Raw genomic sequence first — 8456 nt, forward strand, 5'->3', positions numbered from 1 at the left:
GAATAGAGTAGAAATATTTTGGCTTTTGAGCTGCTCCGTCTCACACTGAAAGCACAAACACTGTAGAGCTGGAACACGGTGTATTTTATATGTAGGTTGTGATGATGTTGATTGTGGCATGTGAAAGACTACCCACTGTGCTGATAGACGCTTCCGTACAGTCCCTACTAAAAAATACTTCCTTATGGGAATTGCCCTAATTTTGGTTCAGCATATTTTCCTAAGTTACAGAAACAGAAACTTAGGATGTATGGCTAGCAATGGCTGAATAAACCTGTATATGACATATCAGACAAAGAAGAAGAAAAAAGAGGAGGAGGAGGAGCTAGAGGAGGAGGTGAAGGACTCTACTCACTATCACTGAAGACCTGATTACTGCAACACAAGAGATCTTAAGATAAAACAATAATAAATTCAGAAATTACCCTGATGATCATATTCATAAATTCAAAATTTTCCAGTTTACACAATTTCCCATTTTTTGCCATATAGTGCACAGTTGTAGAAGAGAAATGATTTCCATGGAAGTGGTAGCTTAGTGGTCAAGGTGCTGGGCTACTGGTTGGAAGGCTGAGAGCTTGAATCCCATGACCACCAAAGTTGCCACTTATCTTCCTCATCTAATATTTCCTCACCACCATCACCTCTGGCTTACTCATTAGGGATAAATTTAACATTTACATCTGGAACTTTTATATTCCTGTAAAGATGCTTTGCATTAATGTCCGTTGTTAATAGTGATTTAAAAATAAAACTGAATTGATTTGAATTGAACTGAAGAGAAGCATGAAAAGCTTCCAATACTGATTTTGAAGTGAAGTTTTTAATCTTACATCATCACATTATTTACTTACCTGAATTATCCAGGAACTTTAGCACACCTAATAAGGAATGTATGTATTATGTAGAACACAAGTCTGGACCCCTGAGAGTTTATGGGGGTTAAATGGTTAAGATGAATCTTCATGTTCAGTAAAGTACATGCTTGGCCTTTAATCTTACTGATTTTGTCTTCTTTCATTTTTCCCCAAAGAGACACCAGATGATCGGAAAACATCTAAGAGGAATGCTTAGAGGAAAATAAAGTTTGTGCCTCAGTCCTCGGAGAATAACCCTCCTGGTAGTGTATGCCGGTTCAAGCTCACCTCCAGCTGTCTCTCTTCAAGCACAACCATCTCCAATCATCTGTTCTTCTGTATGGATTTCCCTTCAGATTCACCCAGAGAACCACTAAAGCATACTGGTTTGTTCACAGAACCTGCTAATTAAAGGAACTACATCATAGCTTGGATTTGTAAGCAAAAGAGACGATGACGATGATAATGATGATGATGATGATGATGTTATGAGACCGAACTGAACTTTAGGAGGATCTAAGAAACTGAAAGCCTGTCCAGGATAATAAACAATAGTTCTTCACCCATTTAGTATTTATATTGTTCACACATTGTTTATGACCTAATCCTGGCTAATTACTGTAACTGTGTGGTGGTAGGAACATTCATTTTTACATTATTTATATATTTAATTTAGGAAATGTTATGATATTATGAGGGAAGCCCTTTTAGGAACTGTTACTATAACACTGCACATGGTACATGTACATATTGTACGTTATGTTAGGTGCAGTTTTGTCTTTATAATAATAATTTTTAATATCTGACATTCGACTTTCTGCCCCCTTGTAAAATTTGGAAAGATGATATAATAAACACCCAAGGATATTTCACAGTACACTATGCTAGTTTTTTTTTTTTTTTTTTTAAAGCAATATTGTATTGCAGGCAAAAAGCTGAAATTTGTCGATGCAAAAGATATTTATACCATTCAATAACATGAAACCAGGTGTGTTCATAGATAATGGAGTCAATTGTGTTCACTTTATTTGTTAGTGCATCTGATGGAGGTCTTCTGAATGCAGGTAGTGTTTACACAGTCATTAAACTGGGGGTTTTCCATTTATTTTGTAATTCAAGACTAGGAAATTACTTTAAAGAGCTAAAGTAGCAGCTTTCATTTACACTCCACGATTTAGCAGTGAATCCATCAGTGTGTGTATGTAGTTTTTTCAAACCAAAATTACTTTAACACCTTTCCTGATTAAATAAAAAAAAATGCATTAAATAAAACAGTATAAAAGCATAAAATATATCCCCAACTTTCAGCAATGCAGCATACACTGTTTTTAAAAACTGTAATTGGCATAACTTCTGATTTTGGTTAGCGCTTTATAATGAACATGTAATACACATTGCAACACTATATAAAAAGAACTAACGAGTCTCATGAGGAACATGTGACTGATTAGGTAATGATTGTAATCCAGAAACCCATAATTATGGTAAATAAGCTTCAAATATGTCCGATATAGACGAAATCCAATTACTTCATTTCTAGAGTGGAACGGTTTTATCTCCTCTTCCACCTTGACATTCGCTGCAGTGATTAGCTCATGCTGGGAATGCAGGAGAGAGATGGACACAGAATGAACAAGAGCAGATAGCAGGACAGGGGTAGAGAATTTCAAGCACATCCGCAGCAGGATGGTAATTTAATCGGAGATGGGAGATCATTTGTAATTCGGTGTGGTCTAGCACACAGACTGCTAGGCTGATTCAATCTAGAAACATCATTTACTGTATCTGGATTTGAATTCAACAAATGTCAAGTTTTTTAGTTGGTTATATCAGGTGCAAACAAGTCATTAGACTAATATTAATAAATTACTCTCCTTGGTTTCCCACAAAGAGAGAACAGCTTCGCATTGTTTATTTATTTATTTTTTGTCAGTTCTCTCTTTTTTTTTTCTTTTTTTTTTTCAAGACAGCCCGTCTTGGCAACAGTTGCCTTAGTAACTCTATACATGTACACAGCAGCAGTGTAGCTACTGGTACCTTAAAGCAGGGTGTATGATGTTCCACACACACACACGCATACACACCCACATCCACCCACAAACATGCAGGCAACATGCCACACGTCTGTGAGCCTGTGTTTTGCTATTAGGTAGACTGTACAGCCTCGATTTCAATTGTATTTGCAGTTGTTAACTTTGTACTGTCACAAATGGACAAAATAAAGATCTATCTTTCCAGCTGTTCCTTGCTACACATGTGACTCAGTTCTTTCTTAAACTGAATCAAAAACATACATCATGAATCTGCAGCAGTGTACACATCTTAGCATGAATTACTTTAGCTCCTAACCCTAACGCCCTAACGTCCGGAGATTGTGAATTAGAATCCTGGCGATGCTGCTGCCATGTCTGATTTCACCCATACTATCTCCCATGTCCGTAAATTGTGGGAATCTGTGAGCTGATGTATGTGGAAGAGGGCTGAGGGAAGTTTCAGGAACCTCAAAGATTAGATCTGGAATTTATATATTTCTGTAAAGCTTCTTTGTGACAATGTCCAGGGTTTAAAGCACTATAAGACTAAAATTTCATTGAATCAAGTGAATTAAGGAGAAGGAAGAAAAGTGGAAGGATTTTCCATGTTTGATGAAGTTCATAAACTTTCAGCTTATGATTTAAATATCGTTCAGTATATTATTTATTAAGCTGTAGGAATTATCCAGGAATTATAGCAAAACTAATAAGAAATGCATGTCATTATGTAGAACACAAGTCTGGACCCCTGGGACACAGGTCACATTTGAAACAGTACAGCTTTAATCTTTAATCTTTTAATCTTGGACGAACCACATGTTAGCTTTCACCCTCCCCATTTGGTAGATGTCGTATGATAGGTGAGAATTTGCCAAGGAAGACATTTAGGAAGAGAATGTGTGTGTGTGTGTTGGGGGTTTGAGGGCATAGTGATATTTATCTCCACCAATTGTTTTTTGTCTTGTCATAATGTTAGTGCTCCTCATTATTTAGGGGTCAGACAGTCACCACTTCAAAGCCATTCTTGCGTGCGACTCTGCTGTTTTGATCATTTTGACAGGATCAGCCGATCATCTCTCCAGACCTCAATCCTCCCACTGCCCCTGTGAGTCCTCATGACTCTTGTGGTTGTGAGACATCATTAAGACTAAGACAGACTGTCGCGTCTGCAACCATGTTCTGAAATTAGGACATTGCTGCAGATCTAGATTTAGCCTCATTGCACCTGGGATGTACAGTGAGAATTACACGTCTACACACTTCGTCTGCTCGCTTAAGCATGTTTGGGCATTCTTTCTTTCTTTCTTTCTTTCTTTCTTTCTTTCTTTCTTTCTTTCTTTCTTTCTTTCTTTCTTTCTTTCTTTCTGTTGATTAGATCAGATATCCTCAAATTGGTAATATTAATAAGATTTAAAATAATACAGTAAATCTCCATTTCCTCTCTCTCTCTCTCTCTCTCTCTCTTTTATTTTTTATAAAATTGCATTTTCACATATTCACTACATTCTGTCTGAAAACCCCAAAGACTCCTCTGTAATATTTGATACTAGATAGTTCAGTAAGTATTTCTCACTTCTAAACAATTTAAATCTACAAGCTAATTATAAAATGCAACCTGATGTGGCTATAAGATAAAAAAAATATTTGCAAATATTTCCATGAGATAAAAGACTTTTAAAGCTTGGCTTTGGGCATGTTTTTCATTCCTATTAAAGTTTTAAATGTCAGGACAAGGATTTCTCAGAACTGCAGTTTGAGATTTTCTGTGCAATGTGCTTGAATTCTTGAACTGAATTCTTGATGAGTGCATTTTAAAGCCAACAAAAAGTCTATTTCAAATCACTTGGTGTTTTGAAATTTGTCATGACGTTTGACATGACAAGACTTTTTTCTCATATGATGCTTTCAATTAGTGCAGTGCACAAAGCAGAATGATTGCACTGCTGTCACGAGCTCGAGCAGGTAATCATAGGTGCAGAAACATATTTTTAGAAAATGTTTCCGCTAACTGAAAGAGAATAAATGCATATGCATGCATGAGCGCACAGAAATCCTGAAAACAGAGAAGAATAAAGCAGCACAACAACATGAATTACAATGAACTGAAATATCTACAAGGGCAGTGAGACACCTGAACACTGCAGCAAATGATGTTAGAGTCTCACTAAGCAATCCTTTCTTTACATTCACATCCATGTGCAGTCAAAGCCAGTGCCACACACATGAGCTCAAGCACAATCCAAACATCCCTCTTCATTAAGGGATACTTTTAATGTTGTTGTTTTTTTGTTTTTTTTTTGTATTGTAATATATTTAAAAAATATTTATATTTTATACTGTAAACTATAATTATTTCCATGCTTATAGCAAATTCGTGGACAAAAACTGTGAATAAAACAACAAGGTACAAGAAGTAGCTCCTGAGTAAGAGCAACAGATAAACTCCCAAAATAATCTAATTAGTAATCTAGCATGTCTAATGGATAAAAACATATAGGTGTGTCACAGGGATCTGTCGTGTCACACTATTTACCATTTAAACTAGTGTTGCAGATTCAGGATTCTGCCTCTAATTTATATTAATATACTGATGATATGGCTGAAGAGAGAGAGAGAGAGAGAGGGTTTCAAACGTTAACTTGATGCTTTTTAAACTATACAGCAGCACTACATGGTTTGATCTTATTAGTGTAAGGAATAGGACAAAACTGTCTAGGATTGTTAATGAGGCAGAAAAAATTACAGGGAAACCACAGAGGCAGAAAACCAAGCAGAGAGCTCCTTCCTGTCCTTTATTTAGTGAATTTGATAAACTTCTCTCTGAGAAGTGATATAAGTGATATTTGTTTACTTTTATTTTATCGTATTTTGTTTTAAATAATGTTTTTTTTTTTTTTTTGCCTAATAGATGAATTTCCAATTCTTATTTATCAGGCGCCATTTTCATTGTACTTCAGTTCCATGGACACTGTCACAAAGCAGCTTTACAGGAGTATATAAATTCTGAACATGAATTATAAATGTATCAATTTATCCATAATGAGCTAGTCAGAGGGGATGATGGGAAGGAAAAACTCCCTGAGACATCATGACTAAAAAACCTTGAGAGGAATCAGACTCAAAAGGGAATCCTTTTCGTCCTCATCTGAGTGACACCGGAAAGTAAGCTTATAAATTATTATAAACACCAATGAGTGAGATTATAAATCATTATAAATTCCAGAGAGTGGGATTATAAATCATTATACACACCGGAAAGTGGGATTATAAATCATTACAAATACCTGAGAGTGAGATTATAAACATTGGAGATTGGGATAATAAATCATTATAAACACCTGAGAGTGAGATTATAAATCATTTTAAACACTGGACAGTGGGATTATAAATCATTATAAACACCTGAGAGTAAGATTATTAACAATGGAGAGTGGGATTATAAATCATTATAAAAACACCAGTGGGTGAGATTATATAAACATCGGAGAGTGTGATTATAAATCATTATAAAAACCAGAGAGTTAGATAATAAATCACCATAAACACTGGAGGGTGGGATTATAAATCATTATAAACACCAGAGACTGAGATTGTAAATCATTTCCCTTCTATCAGTGTGTACTACATGGTCAAAAAAGTGTAATTATGTAACCAGGAAATTCAGTTTATGTGCCTGTTAAAAGGTTAAACTATATTTCAACCTAAATGCTCACTGCACTTTATAACAAGACACTAAAGTCCACACTATTGGATCAAATCTCTGTGTGTAGGTGTGTGTAAAATGGCCTGTGTTTTTCAGTTCGGTTATCAAGCCAAAGGCAATATTCCAGAAATAAACAAAAAAGTTAAAGATTCAATTCAATAACAATGAATGGATGTAATAACAATTTGAAATGAATCATGCATTAGACATTGTTAAGCCTCTGTGAACAGTCTAAAACAAGCTTAAATTAATAATCATAATACTTTTTTTGCATTCGATTCTACTGTGCTAGTTGGTTTCTACATGTACTCTGTAAAAAAGCATGATTTGTGTTTACTGAGTTTTGTGCTGCATATGATGCGCTAGTATGACTGTTATATTGGATTAGTTTAACTATATGGTTATTCCATTAATTTATGCATTCAGATGGTAACTCCTGGGAGAACAAAATCAATCATCTCATGTTCATTCATTAATAATGAAGCATAATACATAATTTATTTAATATAATGACTACATTGGTTAATAATTTTTGTTCTTCCATAGTTACTGGGTCACTAAGGTTTCTTAGTGTAATGTGGTACCAAAAATTAAAGCCAAGTGCAGTATTATACTCACATGAGATATGTTGATATCTTTGATATGGCTAATAGCTTTCCTTTCGGCTAAATTTGAAAATGATATGATTATTTTCTGTGCTATGGAATTAGAAATACAATACTTTACATGTCGACCTGATGTTATTTACCCATTTATGAGTAGTCAAATTCAGGCACATCTTCAAGCTTTCTTATTTCCAGAATTGATCACACATTTAATTTGCTAACAATTTTTTAGCAAACATCTCACATAACATGGTGGATAAATGAGCTGGAGGTCTTCCAAATAGCATGGAGGCAATCTGTCAATAGCCATAGCCAGAGGAGCTTCATTTTCAAACTTGCAAAGCAAAAGGGACAATTTTAGGTTCCTATTTAATACAGAGTCTGGATTAATAAATGTGAGGAATATTTAGCATTCTCACGTTTCACCAAAATGATTTCTCAGATTTGTTCAGCAAGAAATTAAAGACTGTAAGGCTAAGATTCAGCCAGGAATCCGTTATGTCCTAGTGCATCATTTAATGATGATGACCAATATGGTTGCCATAATCCAAGACAATTCAGTGAGTCATATTGGATATAACAAGCTCTATACCTTGATTCTGTCCTTTATCTGAACTCCATGTGTCCTTCACTCAAACTATTTTTATGTTGATGTTTATGGCATTTGGCAGAATGTAAAAATATCAGGCATATTTTGGTACTATTTGGTACAGTGAAATTAAATGCAATTTAAATTGAAATTCTTGTTAAATTGAAAAGTTGGTTTTGGCATCGCATCTTCTGTCTGCAGCTGTTACAATAATAACTGATAAAATAACAGTTACTAACTAATAAATTTGCTAATTATTTCAAATTGTCTAATTGGAGGTTTTCTTGTCAACATTACTGAAAAATAATAGACCTTGTCTGTGTTTTTAGTCCTAATTAGTGTAATAGTCTAAGATTTATTTATGGTAGTTTTGCATACAGTAAATTACTGTAATTTAATGGTTTTCTGCTGGCACCCTGTTTTTTTTTAAACTGTGTTTTACAGGATATTTTTAACAATTTAGCTCAGCATTCCTAAACTCTTTAATAGTGTTTCAGAAAACATTACAAACATGAGCTCTATAACAGCTCTTAAATTATATTTTGTTAAATAATAATTTGATGATTTAACATGTTTATCATATCATAAATAATTTACTAGCTTCAAGCCAGTGGCAACACATTTTTTATAAGAAAGCTCTTGACTGAATGAAGGACACACATCAATCTC

At 34.6% G+C, this 8456-nt stretch overlaps 1 protein-coding gene across 1 annotated transcript in view; it reads left to right on the forward strand.

Moving 5' to 3' along the window:
* The window catches only part of shisal1b (shisa like 1b), a 36443-nt gene extending 33349 nt beyond the window's left edge, over window positions 1-3094 (forward strand). The window contains exon 5 of the mRNA XM_058407407.1: window positions 1034-3094. Coding sequence (XP_058263390.1) covers window position 1034 — 1 coding nt within the window. The 3' untranslated portion in view covers window positions 1035-3094. The remainder of the gene's footprint in view (window positions 1-1033) is intronic.
* The last annotated feature ends 5362 nt before the right edge of the window (window positions 3095-8456 follow it).

The sequence above is a fragment of the Hemibagrus wyckioides genome, linkage group LG14 (assembly GCF_019097595.1).
Source record: "Hemibagrus wyckioides isolate EC202008001 linkage group LG14, SWU_Hwy_1.0, whole genome shotgun sequence".
In the NCBI taxonomy this organism is placed as follows: Eukaryota; Metazoa; Chordata; class Actinopteri; order Siluriformes; family Bagridae; genus Hemibagrus; species Hemibagrus wyckioides.